This window comes from Lepus europaeus, chromosome 11, assembly GCF_033115175.1.
Source record: "Lepus europaeus isolate LE1 chromosome 11, mLepTim1.pri, whole genome shotgun sequence".
In the NCBI taxonomy this organism is placed as follows: Eukaryota; Metazoa; Chordata; class Mammalia; order Lagomorpha; family Leporidae; genus Lepus; species Lepus europaeus.
This window is the reverse complement of record NC_084837.1, coordinates 88,603,126-88,625,860: the sequence shown is the minus strand read 5'-3', so window position 1 is coordinate 88,625,860 and position 22,735 is coordinate 88,603,126. Positions and strand designations below refer to the sequence as shown.

The 22,735-nt window shown below is 58.9% G+C and overlaps 1 protein-coding gene across 1 annotated transcript in view; it reads right to left on the bottom strand.

Annotated features, from left to right (window-relative positions):
• SMAD6 (SMAD family member 6) overlaps nt 1–22,282 on the bottom strand; it is a 69,018-nt gene extending 46,736 nt beyond the window's left edge. The window contains exons 1-3 of the mRNA XM_062206189.1: nt 21,297–22,282; nt 13,851–13,907; nt 10,745–10,822 (exon numbers count right to left, since the gene is read on the bottom strand). Coding sequence (XP_062062173.1) covers nt 10,745–10,822; nt 13,851–13,907; nt 21,297–22,110 — 949 coding nt within the window. The 5' untranslated portion in view covers nt 22,111–22,282. The remainder of the gene's footprint in view (nt 1–10,744; nt 10,823–13,850; nt 13,908–21,296) is intronic.
• Between the last annotated feature and the right edge of the window lie 453 nt (nt 22,283–22,735).

The window sequence follows — 22,735 nt, the reverse complement described above, 5'->3', positions numbered from 1 at the left end:
CGCCGGCTGCTCCCGGGGTCCGGGAATGTCATGTTTTGGCTACCGGTGAAAGGCCCAGTTTATTGGAAACACACTTCTTTTCCAATGTTTAGTTTCCTTTCACTCTTTTCTCCTTTTTGTTTTTCCCAGAGTGCACTGCCCAGGGCCTCAGAAAGGATACAGAGCTGAAATGCGGTCCTGTCTCGGGGGTGGGGGTGGGGAGCGGGGCCGCGGGGGCCCCCATGTTGTCCTGGTGGCTGCCTCCCTGCAGGCCAAGGACCCGGGTGCGGAGGGGAGGGCCGGGCTCTGCCTCTCCTCCCTACGTGGGCGGGATGAAGCAGAGCCCCTCCCACCCACCCCCCCACCCCCCCTCAGGCACTGTGGTCTTGGAAGGGCCTGGCAGGGCTGACCACACATACAGCGTCGTGCCCAGCAATCCACTCCTGGCCGTACACCGAGGGGGAGAGAGAGGGGTGTGGTCTCACTACTTACTGTCATATCATGAGCATCAGTGCCCGCATGGATGCAACATACCAGTAGTCACGGCACCTTCTCATAGAAGGTTCTCTACCGGTGAGAACGAGCCCTCTACCACTAACCCGGGCAGTACAGACAACTCACACCAGTAGTCACAGCACCTTCTCACAGAAGGTTCTCTACCAGTGAGAACGAGCCCTCTACCACTAACCTGGGCAGTACAGACAACTCACACGCCTCCTGCCGACAGCTCTACCCAGGACGATCCTATCCTGCTGATAAGTCTACCCACGGCAGTTTCGTTCTGCTGAGTTAAAGAAGCAAGTCTTCAGTGGGGTGGGCGAGTGGCCAGGCCGTAAAGGTGCCACTCGGGATGCCCGCGCCCTCCTGCCTGGGGTCAAGTCCCAGCTCCACTTCTGATTCCAGCTTCCTGCTAATGTGCACCCTGGGAGGCAGCAGGTGGTAGCTCCAGTTCTTGGGTCGCTGCCACCCCCGAGGGAGACCCAGGCTGAGCTTTGGGCTCCTAAAGCCCCAGCTGATCCAAGCATCTAGGGAGTGAACCAGTGGAGGATAGATGATCTCTCTCTCTCTGTCTCTCTCACTCTCTCCTTTCTCTCTCTCTCTCTCTCTCTGTCTCTCAAATACATGGAAATAAAATAAATGTTTTTTAAAAGGAAGCTAGATTGTGACAAGCCCCCAGTATATGCCTCTATTCACATCAAGTTCAAAACTAGCAAAGTAGGCTATGTGGTTACAGGTCAAGACAGAGCTGTTACCTGGGGGCAGAGGGCCATGGTTGGAGGGAATGGGCACAGAGGGCCTGGCTTTTGAGGTCATTTCTGCTTGCTCATCTGGGCTGTACAACACAAGAATGCTCACTTTGTGGGAACTGTTCTTTGTGATAGACGACACGTTATGCACCCAGGAAAAGCAGGCACTCAACAGGCAAAAACCTCTGCACTCTGCAGCCACACAAAGCTGTTCTACAGTCCACTTCATCCACCCATCAGAGGGATTTCTGGGACACCTACCCTGGCTACCCCAGGCAAGAGCCCAGCTCTCTCCGAGGGGGCATTCAAGGCCCTCCTCCCGAGAGCCTTGCCAGGACCAACCCCACGTCCAGCACCAACATCTTCACCTCTCCCTGCCTCTGCCAAGCGGCTGCCCCGGCCTGTAGTGCCCTCTCCCTCTCCCCCACCTCCTTCAAGCCCAGCCCTGAAGCCAGCAGCCCCCGCAGCCCCTCAGGCAGTGGCGTTCTCCCAGCTCATGCCACGCACTGGGAACAGCACGGACCCTGCCATTCTAGGGAGGATTCTGTTCTCCGTCTTTGCCACCAGACCCTCGAGGGGAATCTTCGTACAATCCTGGCTGATGCTGGATTCCCAGCTCACTCAGTTACCATTCGCTGTTCCTTAGCCATGTGCTAGGCACTTGGTATTCAGACCCTAGGGAGGCGTCAGGGCAATGAGGGAGGCACCGGGCTCCAGCAGGCTGTCCCCAGCTTTCCTGGATGTCACAGAAAGTGCCCCTTTGCTAGAGACAGTGCAAGTGGCCACAGCCTCAGGACGAGGGGCCCAGATGCCCAGCTTTCACGGTAAGTGTCGCTTTACTCACTCCCAAACTGTGCCTCGTCAGGTATCACTTTACCCACTCCCAAGCTGTGCCTCGTCAGGGAACTGGAAGTTACAACCTCCACTCTGCCAGGGGGTGGCAAGAACTTGACGTGGAGGCGCTGGCGACCCTTCAGTGCTCTGGCACAGCTGGCTCCAGAACACAGCCCCCAGCCAGGACAGCGCGCATGGAACAGGCTGCTTTAGATGCCTTGTGTGTCCTCCTACCTGATGGAGAAGGTGACCTGGCCGCTCTGAGCCCTTCCAGGTCCATGTGGACCCTGGTTCTTAGCCCAGACCACACATTCAAATCATCTGTGCAATTAAAAAAAAAAAAAAAGCCCCAATGCCTGGACCCACCTCAACCATTTCTGGAATGAGGTCAGCACTCTCCAATAGCTCTTCAGGGGAGTCCAAAGGTTGAGAACCACTGAGTTAGACCAATGGACCCACCTTACAGATGGAGAAGCCAAGTGGAGGCGCTTAGAGATCACTAAGGGATGTGAGACAGAGCCAGGACTAGGATCAGACGGGGGTCCCCTGGCACCCAGCCAGGGTGGATGCAGCCTTTAGGCTGGGAGGGAGTGCCTGGGACTTCCTGTAGCCTTGGCCCTGGGAGGCAGAGGGGCACCCAGCAAGAACAAGGTGGGGTCTGTCTCCCTTGCAGACCGGGGGTCCTCCCCACGCTCCTCAGCTGCTCTCTCAGGCCAAACAGCAGCAGAGGCCCCAAAGACTCTGCCAGCCAGTGCCCCCAGCCCAGGTCATAGTGCCCTGGGCCTGAGCCCGACAGGGGGCGCTGAGAGAGTGGGGGGCCATGGAGATGCCATGCCTTCTTGGCAGGGAGGGTGGGTCCTTGACAAGTTACAAACACAATCCCAACACCTGCTGCAGGACAGGCCCCGCCTCAGAGTCAGGCTCCCCCCACCTCCAACATCTGCCCTTGGGAGCCACTTTGCAAACAGTATCCCCTCTCCTCCAGTGGTCTGGGGACAGCCTGGGAGTGACTGCACAGCCTCCTCATTCGTCAAGGCAGAATCCAGGGCCTAGAGTGGACGTGTGGTTTGCACAGGACCACACACTCGTGCAGTGACAGGAGTGGCACCTGACCCCTGAGCCAGGGACCTCCCCTTCAGTAAGGCAGTGGGCAGGAGAGCCAAAGAACAAAAATGGAGGGTGAGGGGAGACACAGGCTCGGGACCTCCTGGGCCCACACAGCCGACGGGCTGCCGCTGACAGCTGTCTGCAGAGGCCGGGGCGGCTGAGCCCCACCCCCTCTGACCACATCTGCCCAGCGAAGCCGCTCACCTTGGCTGCCCCCAGCCCAGGCCAGCCCCTCCAATCGCAGGCTTCTGTAACAAGAGCCCACCACCCTGCCTTCTCCCCACTGTGGCCCCTAAGGCCCAGCTTCCCTCTGCTCAGCCTGGCATTAACCCTGGCCCTGACAGCTCTCAGGGAGACCCCTATCTCTGGGCTCCCACCTCTGCCTCTAGAGATCAATTAAAGTCTTGGCAAGGTCACCTGCGCAGTCTGGGCCGGCGGCTTTGATGTCCATTCCAGACGGGAGACCTCGGGTTTTCCAAACCCAGAGGTTTCCACCACGTGGTGAGGGTAGGGTCCCTCCCTCGGGCCAGGACCGTCCCTGCTTTGCCTGGCTTTCGCTAGCTAGGGGTGCCAGGCCCTGGCTGGGGAGCGGGGAGGAGGGGGAACAAATATCAGAAATTCTTTCCACCAAGGGGAACTGGAAAAGTGATGCGTCTCTGCTTCCCTCGGCGGCCAACGGCCAGGGAGGGAAAATGTTTAATATAAAAACATCTGACAAAGTACCTTCAGGATATATTTTCTGCATCAAAGAAGTAGCTCTTGGCAACAGCCACCCGCCCCCGACAAGGAAACGCTGGCGCGCGGCTCCCGATGGTTACAGACACCCGGGGAGCGTGTGCCAGGGGGGACAGTGGGAGGGCGGGCCGTGGGGCCCTGCACACACATGCTTGTGATCACGCCGCTGAGCCCAGGTCCCCTCGCAGAAGCTGCCCGTTCACGGGGCGACACAGGCCGCCGAGGTACAGCGAGGGCAGGGTCATCTACCTCCACTAGACAGGCGCTCGCAGGAGCCCACCCACCTGCCGGCTCCCTCATCACTCCTGTTCCCCCAGCAGCCAGCCAGAGAGCAGAGCCAGGCCGGGGACCTGGTGACAGCTGTTCCCACTGAGCCTCGGGTACCAAGGACGCAGAAGGCCTGGTGCTCACGGCCCGCGGTTGAATCCTGCATCCTCCGGGGCCAGACACCCGGGCTCTGAGTCCAGTCCTACTGCTTCCCCACTGGGTGACTTGGACAAGTTGCTCAGACTCTCTGAGTCCCAGCTACTCCTTCCTTTAACTTGGCGAACGAAAGCGAGTACATGCTTACTCTAAGTAGGCACAGCCCGGCTCAGAGCTCAGCCCTGGCCAGAATTAAATGTGTGCAGCGGGCTCTGTCTTTATTCTCTGCACTCCCTCCAGACCTCTCTGTCCCAGGCAAAACCCCATGCATTCGTGCAGTTACTCCACGATCACCCCTGCTTGGGCTGGATGCCAGGCAAGGTCCCTGAGGACCAGGTATACCCCAGGGGTCCCTGGCCCATCTTCCAAGCCCTCCCGCCAGCATTCAGGACCACCTGTCTGATGCATCTGTCCCCACTCCATCTTGCACCCACTGGCCCTTCAGCCACAAACTCTTGGGACATTTAGGTGCTACTGCACGCATCCTGCTTTTGTATGAGCCGCTCTACAGCCTGCTGTCTTCCTCATGAACTCCTGGTTACCCTACAAAACCCAGCTCAGAATCTCCTTCTCCATGGAGCGCTCCCTGAACACCCCATTCCCTCAGGGGAGCCCCTGCTCTTGTCTGTGCCCTCGTCTTGAGGGTAGCACTAAGCACCATCATTCATTACCCTTTGCTTGCTGCCATTTACAGTTCCCATTTTACACCTTCTCTCCCCCACCATGCAGGGGGCACGCAGTGGGTTCAAGTATGTTCACTTGTCACTCAAACGCCTACAGCCAGGAAGCACGACAGCCCTGGGGTCCTGAGTCAGGGGCCCTGGGGAATCTGAAAAGTCCTGCAACCTCTATGGAGTCGGCTGCCCCGGGGTGCTGTATGCTCAGTGGCTTGGGAGTCTGAGCTGACTTTGATCAGCAGGAAAAATGTGTGAGCTGGAGCTCGGGGTGAGCAGTGCCCTTATACAATCAGACTCGAACTGAGGTCAGTTCCTATGGGTTTCAGAAGTGGCCCTCGGCTGTGGCCCACACGCACCGGGCCTGTGCTCTGGGGTCTGGCTCCAGCCTAGAGGCTGCTGGACTGACACTGAGCTCGTGGCCAGGACCAGCCTGGGCCCCAGACTTTCTGCCTCCTCTCGGCGCAGGACTGGTGAGAAGGAGCATCTGCTGCTCACATCAAACCCAACCCCTGCCAGGTGTTTCTTTAGCATTGACCGACCAAAGGTGGGGGTCGGGGGGAAGCCTTCCCTTCTCCACATCTCCCAGGTACCTGACAGAGGGGCCCATTCTTCCTGGGCTGACGGTTGGACACTGGGGTAGAGATGAGGGGGGCAGAGGTGACCCCAGCAGCCCTGAGAGGACCAGGCAGGTGCAGGGGAGCCCGGCCAGCCCGGGCTGCCAAGCAGCAGCCTGGGTGACGGGTGGGGCACCAGCACGGGTTCTAGGCTTAGCTCTGCTCTCTCCCTACTGTGTGACCTCAGGCAAGATCCTCGCTCCTCTGGCCTCAGGGTGCACAGCTCTATATTGGGGCCACCTGAGCACTGCGTCCCAGGTCATGGGTGTCAGCTCTTGGGCCCTGGAGGATGAGCAGAGACAGGGGCTTCTGGCCTGCAGCATCTTAGTGTCTCTTCTCACTGTCCCACAACAACACTGTGGCCTGGGACGAAGACATTTGGAGCCAGGAGGAGGTGAGCGCTGTCAGCAGACGGCCACATTATCGAGGCCCTGCCGGTCACTCCAATGGGACCAGCTTGTGGAAACTAGCAGCTGGACACTCACCATTTTTAAAGAAGCTTTTCTGGGCCCTGGCCTCGCCCTACCTCATCTCCCACCAACACCTGCGGTTTTGTTCCTCCATCCTTGGCACCTGCCATCCTGCATCTCTGGTCAACTGCCATTCACCTGTGAACCCCAGCTTGGGTACCACCACTTCCACAGTCTTCGCGGGCTGCCAAGAGTCTCTTCCAGCCCTGCACCGCCTCCTCTCACTATTTGTGTCTCCATCTGGCTCTGAGCACCTTGAGGGCAGAGACACCGTAACTTCTGTCTCTGCCCCCCAGCCCAGCCACACCCGCTGCACGCTGCCTGCCAGGCCTTGGCTGATTCGCAGGCATCACTCTCATTTCACCCTCCCCACAAAAGATCCATGTTGCTGCTACCGTACCCATTTTACAGGTGAGAAAACTGAGGGCCAGACGGTACTTAAGTGGCTGCCCCAAAGTCACACAACTATTGAGTGACCTTCAGTCCACCACTGATGCAGAGGCCGAGCGTATCCCAGCCTAATGTGTCTGGGTTGGACGAGAACACGGTGGCTCCTAAAACCAAGGAAGGGACAGGAAGTGGCAATGCACACACACTGCTCTCCCTGCTCCTGCAGGCTCCGACGACAAACACCAGACAGCGCCCACCCCAAAAGGCTGCTGAAGAACCACTGGGAAGCCAGGACAAAAGGGCAGGCACAGTTCCCATCAAGTAGCAGCAGGCGGGCAAGCTACACGCCGCTATCCGGGATACAGCCTGGCTCCACCTGCTTATGCACACTGTGTGGCCTCTGCCCATCCCTTAACCTCTCTGAACCTGTCTCCAAACTCTGTCCACAACGTAGAACCCATTCTAGAATGCTCGGTGCTCTCAGAACTCACATCCAACTCAGGCCCTGCCTTTCCTTGTAGCCCAGGAGAGAAGAGCCCGGCTCTGAAAGCTGAACCCACAGGCCCACACACAGCGCACCCACACCAGGCCTTGCATACAGCAGGTGCTGAATAAAGCAGGTAGGAGAATAAGATACCAGCAGGGAACCGCTGAGCCTAAAGCAGCGCTCCCAGCGCCCCAGCCCCGGCCCACTACACAGACTCAGGCAGGCCGGTGTGCACAAGCAGCTTTCAGGGACGGCCCCAGCACCCAGGCCGGCCTCGTGAGGACTCCGGCTCTTGCCCAAAGCATAGTGTAGGAGGAGCCAAGAGACCCCAGCCTTCCTCAGGAGCCCCATCCCCTCTCCCTACAATAAGTCTGAATCATAGCATATTCTGCCTTAAAGCTGAAAAACGAAGGAGGCTGCCAGCCAGCCGCTCACACTTTAGTATGAATTTCTTTCACGAATCCATCTGCCTTGCCTCCCCACAGTGAAATCAAGAAAATGGGAGAGGAGGGGCCAGCATTGCAGCACAGCCGATTAAGCTTCCGCCTACAACACCCATATCCTACACTGGAGCGCTGGCTTAAGTCCCGCTGCTCCACTTCCGATCCAGCTTCCTGCTGTTGCACCTGGGAAAGCAGCAGAGGACGGCCCACGTGCTTGGGCCCCTGCACCCACATGGACACCCTGGATGACGTTTCTGGCTTCCGGCTTCAGCCTGGCCCAGCCCCGGGTGACGTGGCCATTCGGGGAGTGAACCAGTGGGAAGACCCCTTTCTTTCTCCCCGCCCCATGTCACACAGCCTTTCAAACAAAATGCATACATTTTTCCAATAAATGAGGAAAGGAATGGAAACATCACAGAGAAGGGGATGCCTGGGGCAGGGCGAGGGGTGCTACGTGTTCAGGGGGTAGCGTTGGAGGCCTTGAGTCAGCTGGGAGAACCAGAGTGGGAGCCAGCACCCAAAGATACCTCCACACCCCCCTAAAGACTCCACCTTTGATCAAAGCTCAAAGCTCCATGCTCCGAACCCCTCGCCCACTGAGGAGCCCTGCTGAGCTCCCCCCCCCCCCCCCCAGCCATCTGTTTAGTCCGAACCTGGAGCCGCTGCTGCAGGGTTCACACAGGTGCTGTCTCCTCTCCTGCTGCCCTGCCCTCCAAGGTGCCTGACCCTCAGAATTCCCACCACTCCCCACACTGGGGATGTGATGTCCCGATGTCCCACATCAGGACAGGGAAACCAAGCAGAGACTCGGAGCTGGGTACAAACAGGCAGCTCCAGCCCAGGCATGGGGAGCGTCGCTGTGCAGACCAACAAGGACAGTCTCCATCCCGGGGCTGCAGACACAGGGGGCAGCCTGGATGGGCACAGAGCCCCTCATCCCATCCCTGTCCTCAAGTCAGCATAGGCTGCCCTGCCCCCTGCTCATTTTGTCCCCCCTTTGGATTATTATTTATTTATTTGATTTTATCTGGAAGGCAGAGGCCAAGGGGGAGACTAGGGCTCCTCTCAATCACTCCACTCTGTGGCCTCATGGCTGCTGGGGTTTGGCCCCAGAGAAGGGAATGGGCCAATGGCTGTGGAATGCAGGGTGGGGCCCTGAGGGTGGGGGCTGGGCACAGGCTCACACCCCAAACCTGCCCCTCACAGTCTGGTCATTGAGCGTGGATCCCAGGGATGAGCCTGCTGCTTCTCCTGTACAGTGGGGAGATCTGGTCTCACTAGGCAGGGATAAGGAGCAGATGGCTGGCAGCCATCAAGGTGCGTGTCCATCAGTGCACCAGCTGTCACCAGCGGCACAGTCATCACCCATCCCTGACCACCCTGGCCTGCCCCCTCGCCTCTCTGCCCTGCCCTCCTGCAGGACCCTTTATCCCAGCCCTCAGGGGCGACAGCCTGAGCTCCTGGGGGGTGGGGCAGCTCTCCCCTGTAGGTCTCGGATTCCCACGGCACAGGGCAAGCCAGAAACAGGGAACAGCAGGTCCCCCAGAGGGAGGGGACACGGGTCATCCCTGGAAGGAGCCTGAATGACCACCATCAAGGGGGCTGCTCCACTCACCCTGAGGCCGCCCGGAGCTCACGCCAAAGCCCACTGAGACCTCATGCAATCTCCTTCCCAAAGGACATCCCAGATTTCTCCCCAAATCCATCAGCCCCTGAGAATTCCAAGCCACTGGATGCACAGCGGTATGCGAGCCACACAGTCCTCACCCACAGTAAAGAGCCGCAGGAGCCTTCTCACCGTCGGTACCAAGGACTGCTCTGGGCTCTCCGAGTGGAAGTCCCCAGTGCAGACCCATTGGGCAACAGAGACAGGGAGGGGTGTGGGGGTAACCTCTAGAGACCTCCAGCCTGCAGAGGGCGCTCTCTCCTGGGTACCAGACTGTGGGAGGGGCCTTCTACAGGTGTTCTGGGGTCGGCTCATGGAGCCTGAGCCATGCGCCAGGCCCCTCCAGGATGACCGGGACCACGTGCTATGGCTGGCACAAGCACGCGTGCACATGCACACACGTGTCCATACACATACATTTCCACCATCAACAATAGCGGCAAAGGGGAAGTCAAAAAAAGTACCTATTCGTCCAGACAACCAATGCTACTCCACCTACATTGAATATCTGATGGGTGGCAGGGACACAGAATCATAAATTCAGAAATACTCTTAAGCCTCTTGCTTCAAAATTATCCGTGGCTTCTGTACTCAGCTGTCTAGGCCTCTGAGGGAGAGAGATAACCAAATAAGGCCAAAAGGCAGAGGAGTGAAGTGGCCACTCAGAGGGGCCACCAGAGACCAGACGGACACGCGGACTGCAGCCCCCGCTGAGCCAGGAGCTGCGGAGCGATCATGGGCCAGTCACACTCGCACCGTGGCTTCCAGCGTCCCCATCCCAGAAACAGCCGCACCCGTGTGCGGAACACCGTGGGCAGAACAGGGAGCCGGACGGGGAGGGGCTCTGGGCAAGGCCAGGCACCTCCCGGGCCTGGGACCCCGGCCGAGGTGCTGCAGGTAACGGGGGCCGAGCGCAGGGCCTGGTCCGTAGTCAGCCCTCAATCAACAGCCACACTACCATCACGACCAGGGCTTGGCGCAGGCGCAGCAATGCTGACACAGACCAGCCACAGCCGAGGAGCTGAGGAGCCCTGAGGCCCGCCAGCACAGAGCCGGGCCACACGCCCCAGGGGTCCTCCCAAAACACCCCCCTACCAAGTCCCTCCTGGCCTTCTAGGCCTCGCTTCCCACCAACTCTCATCTCCAGACTCAGGAATCTCTCCGAATGCGGGGGGCTCCTGTGGCCAGCTTTGCATTGCAAGGGGTGAGGGACTCCAACCCTGGGTTCTCTCTGTTCTACCCCAGCACCCACTGCTCCAGGAGAGCGACAGAAACCACAGGCCTCTGGCAAACCCTCCCTGGCCAGAGCCTCCCCAGAGCTCACTGTGCCCACTCTGTTTCCTGGCCTCTTGCATCCCTGTCCATGGGTGAGACTCCCCCCACGGGAGGGGACACGGCTGCTCTGCTGAGCTGAGCCGGGCTTTCAGCATTTCCACGGAAGACCAGGTAGACAACCAGTGACAACATGGCCAACAGGCACTTGAAAGACAAGTGACCATGTCCAGGATTCGCCCCGACAGGCTGGTCCTCACCCCCAGAACAGCAGCGACTAGGCTGCTGGCGGGAGGAAAAAGGGGAGGCAGTCACAAAGCCCAAAAAAGCCCCGCCCCACCCCACGCCCGCCAATCAAGTCCAACGTGACAGCCAGGCGCAAGGAGGAGCAAACGCCCACCTGAGAATTCACCGGGCGCAGTGATGAGGGAGTTGGTGGCCTCGGTTTCAGTGTAAGACAATGTGGAATCAGACAGATCTGCGGGAGCAAAGACAAAAGAGAACTTAGCTGGCCGTGGGGCCCTCCCTGCCTCTCCCGTGTGTGCACCGACGTTTTGTGTGCACGTGCTCATGTTTAACTCCCCGAGGCCACTCTGTGACACACACACACACACACCACCTCACACCCCCACACCCACGTCCCAGGACTCCTCCAAGACCAGAGCAGCCAGCCCTAAAACTCTCCTGGCAAAGAGACAGCTGCCACCCCCGGCACTTGCTCTGACCACAGAAATCAGCCCCGATCCGGGGACCGCCCGAGCAAGTAGCACCTTGGAGCTTCCCTGGGTAAGGTTAAATTAAGCCCCGGAACAATTCATCGTGGCTGGACTTAATTACAACCATTAAAATTCTTGAAGTTGTTCCTTCTTGCTTCCTTCCTTCCTCCCTTCCTTCCTCCCTTCCTCCCGCCGGAGCCGGGGAAACTGTTCTAACAAGTCACCAGCCACCCTCGCTCCGGCCCCGTGGACACCCCTCTAATTAAGGGCTCAACCATTGCTCCCAGATTAGCTCCCCTCCCCCACTCCCTAAGAGCCCAACCTACTCCGAGAGCAGCTTTCTGTGCACCAATTTTTTTTTTAAGGAGTTTTAAGCACTTCACGTGTTGTGCATTATTTGTTTTCCCCGCGTCAGTGAGATGGGAATAGGAAATTCTTTTGCACATTTTCTCGTGAGCACAGGCAGAGTCGGGACAGTTTTGCCGGGCCTGGGCCTCTGCCACCAGCAATGGGGTGCTGTGCCCAGCCCTGTCCTGGGGCCGGGAGACACCTCCTGGGAGGCCTGCGGTCTCTTCATCGTCTTCTCACCCAGCACGACCCAGGTCTGGCTCAGCTGGTCCCATCTGGCTCAGCACGACCACTCCAAGCAGGGGGATTCCTGGGACAAAACCATTGGCCTGGGCCCTCGCTAGCTGGAATTCCGTTCGATCCTGCAGGAATTTTTTTTTCCTTTTACCACAAGGCTTGGGGAGCGGGAAGATGAAACATGAACCAGTTTGGCCCTTTTTTCTTTCTTTTTTTTTTTTCTCGTTTCCCAGTTGCCAGATGCTGACTGGGTGTTCTGCGTTTTTATTTTGTTTTTGGGTCTCCTGTGATCACAGAGGCTTAGAAGTGAACTGCCTCTTTGTTTATGGAAAAGCAACAATGCAAGGAAAAGAAAATAATACCAAAAAATAATGCAGACTATTTATAAGGGCATGAAAAAAAGTGATCTGGCGGGCAAAAGAATTAGCAAGAAAACTGGGGCGCATGGAAAGTTTGAAGCACACACGTGGAAAGGCCTCTATGCCGACATGAGCAGCTCAGAGGGGGCCGCCTGCTCACTCCGAACACCCACACACCCACACACACACACACACACACACCCCGTGCTCAGTGCCCCAAGCCCTTTGAAGCGGCGGCATTCCCGGCCAGGCCCAGGCCTTAGGAACTCGCTCTGATGCCCACGTAGCAGCATCGTGAGGTTATCAGGAGGAGTCGGGACAGCAGGCGGCTTCCAGCTCCGCGCCCTGGCCAAACCCTCACACGCAGGGCAGGTGTTGTCGTCACAAACCCACTGTCCCTCAACCTCATCACTCCTGCTGTTCTCTGTCAGCACAGCGAGCAAGCAGCCTGGGAGCGAGCAGCCTGGGAGCGAGCAGCCTGGGACAGTGCGCACGGACGCCCTCCCCCCGCCCCGCTGCACACGGACATCTGACTTTCCTATCCCTTCCTTGTGACCAGGAAACAGTATTCTTTCGACTTTTCAAACCATCCTAAAAGCCACACTTAGCGGCCACGCCCTTTAAAAACAGGAGGGGGCGGAGCATTGCTCTTCCCGGGCCGCCTCCTCGGTGGAGACACCTGTTGGCTTCCCGGCCACTCCACTACAGGGCTGGGTGGCGTCCTGGTGTGGGCCACTTTATCACTAAGACCGTTTGAGGGGGGACCTCCTAAAGGAGCAGCGCCTACTGGAATCCTGCTGACGTAGGCACTGCTGACACAGGCCCCGGGACGGAAGGACAGGGACCTCCGACCTGCACAGGGGGGCTGCCCTGCGCTGGCTGGGCGGCTCCTCCCCCTCACGCACACCCACTCCTGGGCTCCCACCAGGAGACCCCTCCAAGTCTCCAAAGAACTAAACAAAGCTCCTCCATCCACGAGACGATCATACTTCTGGAACAAACAGCGGGGAAGCCACCATCATGGAGCCACTGACTCATAGTGTCTCGTGGGACAGCCTTGCCCTCCCTTGCCTCTGGAGGTCAAACCCCCTGCAGGGGCCTGGTGGGCGCCTCGGACCTCCCAGGGGAGGGCCTGCACGGGAAACTACAGTGCAGAGATGGCGCTGACACATGCTATGGGGAGGCCTACACCAGAAACAAAACAAACCCCCCCTCCTCGTGGTCACGGGGTGGAATGTTTTAGCATCACTGCCACGCCATCTGACTTTTACAGCTCCAGGCCCACGGGAACTGCTGCGGGCACAAGGCTGCTCTCCTGGGACGGTGAAGGCCAGAGCAACCCAGCCTGCCGCCGGGATGCCACAGATCCCACCGCCGCTCGGGCTCAGAACCTGTGCTCGGAGCCCTGCCTTGGAGACGGCCAGCGAATGACGAGCCGCCTCTACCTAGAGAGGCACAGGCATCCGTCCCAGATCCTGAGCCGACTAAAGGGGACCAGCCCCAGGCTGGGGCAGGGAGGGAGAGGGAGGAAAAGAGACCCAGGACAACCCACCCACTCCCAAGGAGATGCTTCAGCCCAAGCGCATTCATCTCCCACAAGCCCGTGTTTAAAGGTCACAGAAAGGTTAACGATGAGCTGTGGAATCTCAAGATGTAAATAGCGTGCTGGGGAAGTTGGGTCTGCTGTGCCCTACCGTGGGAGTGTACGTAAAACCTCACCCCGTTTCAAAGCAACCAGGCTGGCTTCCACCCGCCTGGCCGCCCCTCCAGCCTGCCTGCCAGCGCTGGGCTCAGGGGGACGCAGGAAGGCCGCACTGCCACGAGCGAGGTACCGGGGTACACTTACCCAGTGGCTTGTACTCGTCACGAGGAGACAGCCGAGAGTAGGGGGGTGGTGGAGATTCTGGAAGACAGGAGACAAGATGTCACTGCTGGGGCTGGGCTTTTAATTAGTGGTTTCTGCAAATCATAACCCCATGCCCCTGCACACCTTCCCTTCCCCACCCCCCACCCCCACCTCTGCTGCCCCAATCCGGATGGATGTACACAAGACCTGGGCTCAAATCCTCCCCTGCCTCCCCTGGCTGTGTGACCCCAAGCAAGTTACAGCACCTCTCTGAGTCTTGTTTCCTCAGCTCTAAAATGGAGATAATGATCAGCTCCTGGCTTTGCTACACGGCAACACAAGATAACGTAGGCAAAATGCTGAGAACAGCTCGTGGCATTGTAGAAAGATACCTCTGTAATTATTACGATAACAACAGAAACACAGGCACAGGGGAAGTCGGAGCTGGGGCTGCCGGAGAAAATACGGGATACCCATTTCAATCTGAATTTTGGGTAGACGTGGCAGGGTCTTGTTTTGTTTTAGTGTAAGTCCATCCCTTGCAACATATGGGACATACTTATACTGCAATGGGACATGCTGTTTCTCTGAAACTGGAATTTGTCCGGCTTGGTCAGGACCCAGTGTGACTGCAGAGGCCCAGACGTGGACGCTGGCTTCTGAACAAGCTGCCTCAGAACTAACACCCTAGGGTGCAGGAGGCTGGCGGGCAGGCGCAGACCGGGGAAGCCCCGTCCAGGGACCTGGACAGGAGGCCTCACCCCAGCTCTTCACTTCCGGCTCTCGGCCTCAGAGTCCAAGCCCCCTCCAGCCTTCCAGCTCAGACTCTCTGATTCCTTGCTGTCTACGGTATTTTTCTTTGGGCTGCCTTTCATCTGCCTAAAATACTCCTGCTTAAAAACATATATTTTGCCTTCAGAAGAATTCCTTAGCCTCTTGCTTTATGGGAAGCAACAATTTGCTAAACTAAGTAACAATTTGCATGAATGAAATGACCCTTCATTTTCCCTAAATGAAACTAAACACCACCAAATCGCAAACTAAAACAAACTCTCCGAGGCAATAAAGTGGTAATAACTATTATTAGGCGAGTATCAGTAACGACACAAGGGGTAATAAGTGTTTTTCATAATTATAATAAGGCACAATTAGTTGTCGGAGCATTTGTTCTGCTCCACGCGTCCAATGAGGCTTCACCTCTTCCCCACCCCGGCCGTTCCAGCTAGAAGCTACTTCCACAAAGTGAAGGCCCGCAGGTCTACACCCAGGCAATCTGCTGTGGACACAGTCAGGGAGAAGAAAAAGTGCATCACAGAGCGGCCCCTGGGAGAGAGGAGCCCCATGCCTGCCCTGGGTCTCACTCCAAGCCAGGCAGCAACTTTCCATTTGGTTCATTGTATTTTATTCTTTAGACCTCAGGGACGGACTGATGGTCCTATTTTTATTTCATCCTTTCTCAAAAGCAAAACAAAAGAACACGATGGCAGAATTAGCCCCACTTCACAGACGGCCCCCTGTCAATCAGAGCACAGCAGGGGTCTGCACCCAGGCCTGACCCTGCTCCACCACCCAATGAGACGGGGAATCAGGACGTGCTCTGTCGCACCCCCTTTCATCCCTGCTGGGTCTTGGCTGTCACTTGGCGAATCCTGCACAGAATGGGCTCACTAGATCCATGTGGCCACAAACAGCGATGGGGATGACGGCCCAGGTGGGTACATCGTGGACAAAGGTACGGGTGAAAAGGCCTGTGGGCGAAAGGGAACCCACAGAAGACCTCAAACAAGAATCAGCAGATAGGGCCACCTGCCTCCCACTTTATGCACGTGACCTTGGGCCGAGGACGGACAGGAGGCATGGCACAGGAAGAGCTGGCCCTCCACAGGGAAAGAGAGCTGAGGCCACTCCCACTGCACAGAGAGGCCCAACTGAGGCCAGGCGAGTGGAAGGGACTCAGAACTGATGTGGAGCCAGACTCAGAGCCAAGTTTAACCCCACCCTCACAGCCTCCGGCCACTCCTCAGACACCAGATTGCCCGCAATTCCTGGATTAGCGTTGCTTTGGCAAAAATCTGTTTGGCAGGGCCGGAGCTGTGGTGCAGCAGGTAAAGCCGCTGCCTGCAGTGCCGGCATCCCATATGGACACCGGTTCTACTCCTGGCTGCTCCACTTCTGATCCAGTTCTCTGCTGTGGCCTGGGAAAGCAGTAGAAGATGGCCCAGGTCCTTGGGTCCCTGCACCCACGTGTGAGACCCGGAAGAAGCTCCTGGCTCCTGGCTTCGGCGCTCTCTCTCTCTCTCTCTCTCTGCCTCTGCCTCTCTGTAACTCTGCTTTTCAAATAAATAAATAAATTAAAAAAAAAAAAAAAACTCTGACTGGCATGAAGCTCTGGGCATCTGCCCCCTGTTGGTAACACTGAAGGGTGTAGCTAGTGTTCAGCCACTGTCACCAATTCGAGCATCTCTCCTAAGGCTTGCTTACTTGGGACCCCACAGATAAAGGACAGGAATGGCTCAAGAAGTCCTCCCTGCAGGAACCTGCAGGTGTCACACCTGCCACCCACAACCACAGCTGAGTGGAGGGATTCTGGCTGTTGCAGGTGAGACAGAAAGCAAGTCTACAAACCTGAACCATCAGACAGCCCAACCAGTGAGGGGCTACGAAGCTTTAGCTAATCACTAAATTCCATGCTAGGTGGGTAAAAAAGTGAGCAGGCTTGCTCACGGACTCCCCCCCACAACAGAGGGATCGGGGACTTGTGGTTCAACTCCTCCTTTTAACTAACAGCCAACCTGGCAGGCGCCTCTTTAACAGCCAGGTGAAGGACCTGCCCAAGGCCACACAGGAAGTAGATGTTACTGTGTTTTAACTAGACCAAGCCCGAGGCCAGTGGGAGACCAGGACTGGGGTAAGCATTTTTTTTTAAACACTGAGATATAATCCGCAGACCATAAGACTCACCCTTTTAAGGCACACAATTCAGTGGTTTTGAGTTTATTCACAAAGCTATGTGACTGACCATGATCTAATTACAGGTCATTTTCATCACCACAAAGAGTCCCTATCCCCATTAGCACTCACTTCCTAAACCTCCAACCCTAAACCTTAGACAACCACTGATCTATTTTGTCTCTTCTGCACTTCTTATTTATTTATTTGATTTACTTATTTACTTGAAAGGCAGAGAGAGAGCTGCCACCCATTGGTTCACTCTCTAAAGGGCCACAACGGCCAGGGCTGGGCCAGGCAGGAGCCTAAAACTCCATCTGGGTCTCCCAGGCGGGTGGCAGGGGAGCCTCAGCACTCGGGCCAACATCTGCTGCTTCCCCAGCTGTGTGAGAGGGAGCTGGATCGGAAGCAGAGCAGCCGGCAGCGCAGCCAGAGCTCATATGGGATTCAGGTCTTGCAAGCAGTGACTTCGCCCGCTGCGCCACAGTGCTGGCCCCCTGGACATTTCTCATGCATGGAATCGCGACACGTGGCCTCTGTGATGGCCTCTCAGTCCGCACCCTGCTGTGCTGGAGCGTGGATCAGTCTTCATTCCTTCGAATGGCGGAATGGTGTTCTATTGCATGCATGGGCCACATTTTGTTGACCGGCTCATCAGCTCATGCACATCTGGGCTGTCTCCCAATACCGTGCTATGAACGCCACGGAGTATCTCCTTGCTGCCACTCCCACGTGACCCACCGGCCCCACGTTCTCAGAGAGAATGATGCCCTAATGCTTCCCGGGACGGTGGCGGGATGCTTAGTGCGGGAGACAAAAGCTCCCAAGAGAAACTGAGCTACCTCTGGGCCCCCCAGCGCACTTCCCTTCTCAGAAGTTGGCTTTGTACTTGCAAAAGTGGTGCTGATTTTAACAGTAACTGGCAGGCTCTCAACTTTAAAGGGAGAAGAACTCCTAGTGCCCTTCTAAAAGAAACTGGGGGGGGGGGGGGTGACACACACACACACACACACCAGCAAAGCCAACCCTTCAAACATCCAGGCTGAAGCATCAACGTTAGGAATCGCCTCCAATTTCAGGGGCAGGAACAGTCAGCCAGGGGCCGGGTGCACCACAAGGCTAGGCCAGCGCTCAGCCCAGGCGTGCCTCTGGTGAGCCCCAGGGGGTATTTAGCCTTTTGGGATCTGGACCTAAACTCTAAAGCCAGGGAGAGTTCACAGACTCTTGGGGCGCCTGGCAAGGCTTCAGTGTGGGAGGTACCTTCCTCCTGCCACCTCGGCAGCCCACCTCTCTGGACCTCCAAGTACAACACCCCCTGCCCCGCCCCCGCCCTCGACCCTGCTCTCAGGGAATGGCTGTGGGTGGGGAGGGGGCCTCCCCAGCGCCCGTCTCCTCCACCTCCCCAGAACCTGGAGGCTCAACCCCAAACTCGAGGATGGGAGACAGAAATGGAGCTCCTGGCACTTTAAGGCCGGCTGAGCCTAATTGCCCAGATTCCCCCGGCAGCCAGATAAACAGCGCGGCCGGCTGGCGCCAGCAAGAGGCAAACTGCACATTATCACCCCTTCCTCACCTCCAGGAGGAGCGAGGAGCAGTAGACAGGCAGGCCTGGGGGCCGCCGAGCGGGGCGGGGCGGGGCTTGGAAGCCCAAGTTGAAATTGATCTCATTTCAAAGGGATAATGCCAGGCCAAATAAAAGGAAAACTTTCTGGCCCATTCTAATTCCTATAGTCCTGGCCTGGGAACCCTGTGTTTTCCTCCGCGGCCTCCTCCAGCCGTTTAGAAGTTCTCTGTCTCACTCTGTCTCTTTCCTGGGCGCAATTTGGATAATAGTAATTTACTGAATATAATTACAGAAAAAAAAAAGTGGTGAAGCAAAGAGAGGAGATTTATTCCAAACTTAATGGATACTTTCAGGAGAAAGGAGCTCTATAAACACAGGTTAGAGCTGTGATTAAAGCATTTCTCCACATCTCCGTCCACACAGGCACCCACCGAGCCTGGTGCGCTGGCTTCTCCCAGGACAGAAAGCTGCACAGGAGGGAGGCAGAGTGAGGGCCCGGACTCCCACGAGGCAGAGAGGCCAGGAGGCTCTGGGCTGTGCACAGACGGGGGTCCTCAGTAGAGGACCCCAGATGCTGAGCCCTGGGAGCAGAGGGGAACTTGTGAGCCCCTCCCTTTACAGAAGGGATAAAGAGGCCCAGGAAGAGGGGAACTGGCCCAAGGCCCCAAGCAGGCTGATGGATGCCACAGGACTGGCTCTGAGCGGCAGGGTCCCTCCTCCCCTGCCCTGCCCTGCCCAGGAAGGGGCCTCGGTCCCTGGGCGCCTGCAGACCAGTGCCGGTGTGCCAGTGTGCTTTCCTCTTTAGCTGGGTGCCTGCTCAGGGTACATGTCTGTCTGTCTGTCTGTCTGCCCCATGCCCAGCCCTCTCCCCAGAGCCCTGGAAGGAGCAGTCTCCTTATCAGGACGCGCACGGCTGAGCCCCAGCTATGCGCCCGCCCAGCAACGGGAGCCAGGCTGGCGGCCAGGCGGCGGGGGCGGGGTGGGCAGCAAAGGGCTTCCCCAGAGCTCGGCCCCAGCGGCCAGGGGGTCAAGCAGGAGGGCACGGAGCAGCAGTCCTCCCAGATGCCCCTAATGTGGCTGCTTGGGGGGTGGGGTGGAGGTGGGGGTCTCCCACAGGCTGGCAGCTAGCAAGGAGGCAGGGAGGAGCTCAGGTGCTGAAGGCTGCAACGGCGCCTCCTTCTGGTGGGGAGAAGGGAGTCAAGCCCAAGGCTTATTTAGTCCTGGAATTAGAGAAGTGGAGAATATTCCCAGAGCCACCCACACTGATGGGCAGCAAGTCGGGTTGTCAGTTATTGCCTGGCCAGAGCCTAGGACCAGGTCCATCGTTAGGAACCAGCCAAGGCCACCTAAGTCAAACCAACAGCCAGGGCAACTCCTGGTGGAGAAGGCAGAAGTGGGGGTAGATCCCGTTCACTGTCCTCCGCTTCCTGCCCGTCCACCAAGCTTGCCCTGTGCCCTGACTCTCTCTCTGCCCCGTCCTCAGAGCCCAGGCTCCAGGCTGGAGCTCCAGCACTCCTGTAGGCGATGCTATCAGGCACACACCCCCAGCAGCATTTCTCGTCATACGGGCACTAACCTGACCCTGCCTGCGTCCCTTCTGCCCAGATGCTCCTCATCTTTCCCGTCACTGCCTGGCACAGAGAAAAGTGCTCGACAAACACTCGCAGGCACACTGACACGCCGAGAGAGGAAACACCCACCAATGCCTTCTGTTAGAGCAGAGAGGTTCCCACCAGCCATCTCCCGCTCAAAACAAAACAAAAAAAATGACCGGGGACAGGGCAACCACCAACAGGGCCCAGGGAAAACTTCCCCGGGAAAACTGTCCCAAGAGGCAAAAGGGCAGAGCAAGCCCCGTGTGGGTGACAGGTCAGGCCCCTCCCCCACCGCACCAGTGCCCTCTGCTCAGGCATCACCACGGATTGTCTTCCTGGCACAGAGGCAGCCTCCCAGGTGCACCTTCTCCTTCCACACCGAGAGCCAGCAGGCCTGTGAGTCACCAGCCCGACCTTCTAGGTGTCCCCAGGCTGGGCGCTGACTCTCTCCAGGGAGGCCACTCTGGAGGAACCCAGATCCCTCCCTGGCCCAGCCGCCTGTCACTCTCTGCCAGCCCCCACCTCTGCAAGACGCCCCAGTGCCGCCTAATGGATGCACACACACACACACCCCTGAAATGCCCCCCATAGGCTAAAGTGGTCTGAGCAGGGAGACTGCAAGCTCCTGGCCCAACCAGGGACTCCACCTATCCTCACCCTCACTCCAGCACCCAGGACCCAGGGAAGCGAGGCTGGAGGTGGGGTGTGCGCAGGACATCCCAGGAGAACAAAGAAGGGCAGGGGGTTGTTCTCAGAGGGTAATAAGATATCTGGCTTCCTTGCCTACTCACATAAGCCTGCAGGAGCCTTTGCTCTCTGAACTGGAGACGATGATGGAGGGCCCTGGCACTAGACACCCACGGGGTGTCGGCAGTGAGAGGGGGCTCGCCGCGCCAAGAGCCTTGCTCCAGAGGCTCAAGGAGGGCGTTGCAGCCACACTTCTGACTCCAGCCAGGATCTGTCTCACCCAGCTGCACAAGTTGCAGCTCCTTCGGGAATAGGGAGCATCACGTGGGCTCAGTTTATGCGCCCAAATGCCAAGGGTGAGAAACGGCCTGCCCTCCCCTTTCATTCCCTGCGATGTAGCAGCCTACGCCATGTACCCCTGAGCCTGCACGGAGACCCCCCCCCCCAAAGCGTGCCTTCTAAGTTTGCCCGAGCCTTAAGACTACTATGTTGCCATTGCATGGAGCGCGCTCGCACACCCACCGCCCGGCCCTCCTCCCCCGCGGCGCCCAACGCCGCAGGGGCGCGCCAGGGGACCCCCCAACCGCCCGCCCACGCCCACGGCGCTGGAGACGCGGACAGGGGGCCGCGCGGGTTGCGAGGCGCGCTCACCTGGCCCGCAGAGCCGGCTGAAGTGGTAGGGGTTGCAGCACACGGTGGGGCCGTCGGCGGCAGCGGCGAAGCTGTGGCAGCCGCACAGGGGCTTCAGCTCCACGGCGTGCTGCAGGTCGGGCCAGCGGAAGAGGCGGCCGAGCAGCAGCTGCGGCGGCGCGGGCTGGCCGCCCAGGCGGAGGTCGGCGCGCGGCACCAGCACGCAGCCGCCCGGCACGCCGCCGCGGGACTCCACCGCCTCCAGCAGCGTGTCCAGCGAGCGCTCCTTGAGCCGCTTCAGCAGCGAGTACGTGACCGTCTTGAGTTCCTGCTCGAGCAGCAGCAGCCGCGAGCGCGCTTCGCGGCTCCGCCCGCCGCCCGCCGGCTCCAGCGCCGCCCCGGCCAGGGGGTCCCCGGCGTCCCGCGGCGCGCCGGCGGCGTCCCGCTCCGAGAAGAGACAGCAGGTCACCGTCTCGCAGTCGCTCTCGGGCAGCCAGCCCGGGCCGCCCGGCTCCGCCACGTCCAGCAGGGAGCCCCCAGCGCCGGCCCCCGGCTCCGACACGGGCCTCTGGGGGCCCCCTGCGCGCCGGCGCCTGCCCGCGCTCTGGGCGCCTCGCTGTCCCACCGCGTCCCGGGGCCGCCGCGGGGCTACCGGGCGGACTTCGGGGCGGCCGCAGCCTCCGCCCTCTCGTGCCCGCGGGGCCGGCTCAGCTCGGCTGCCAAAGCCCCCATCCTCGTCGCCGCCGCCGCCGCCGCCGCCGCCTTCCTCCCGGTCGGGGACCACACGACTTCGCCAAAGTCGCCGCACCAGCCCCGAGCGTTTGGACCTGAACATACGATATCCTTTGGCGCCGGGGGTGGAGGGGAGGCGGTCTCCGGTTACCAGGGGTCCGTTCCCTCAGCGAGGCGCGGGCCGCAGCCCCACATGAAGCTCCGCCGCGGAGCGCCGTGCAGACCGCGCACAGCCCGTCGTCGAAGGGGCGCCGCAGGGTTGCAACATGAGGGAGCTCGCCGAGGCGGGCGGGCCGAGAGCACGCGCGGGGCCGGGGGCCGCGCCGCTCGGCCACTCCAGCGCCCGCGCTCCGGGGGACTGCAGGCGGCGCGCCGCGGCGGCGACGACCCCGCGAGGGGCCGGCGAGCCTTCAGGAGACGCGCGGCTGGTCCATGGGCACAAAGCGCTCGCGCCGGACCCCGAGTGTGTCTGGGAAGCCCTGCTTTAAAAAAAAAAAAAAAAAACTCAAGCGCTCCACTACATGGGCTTTTCCTGCCAGGTCCCAAAGGCAGGCTTGTAGATACCCTCGGCTCCCTTCTTAACTCCCTGCAAAATAAATGGGGGGGGGGGGGGGGGGCGGGGAGGGGAAAAAAAAAAAGGAAGGAAGGAGAGGGAGAAGCGATCCCAAAACAAAACCCCCAGTCCCTGGATTTGCGTGCACGGAAGGCCAACTCCGTCTCAGGTCCCC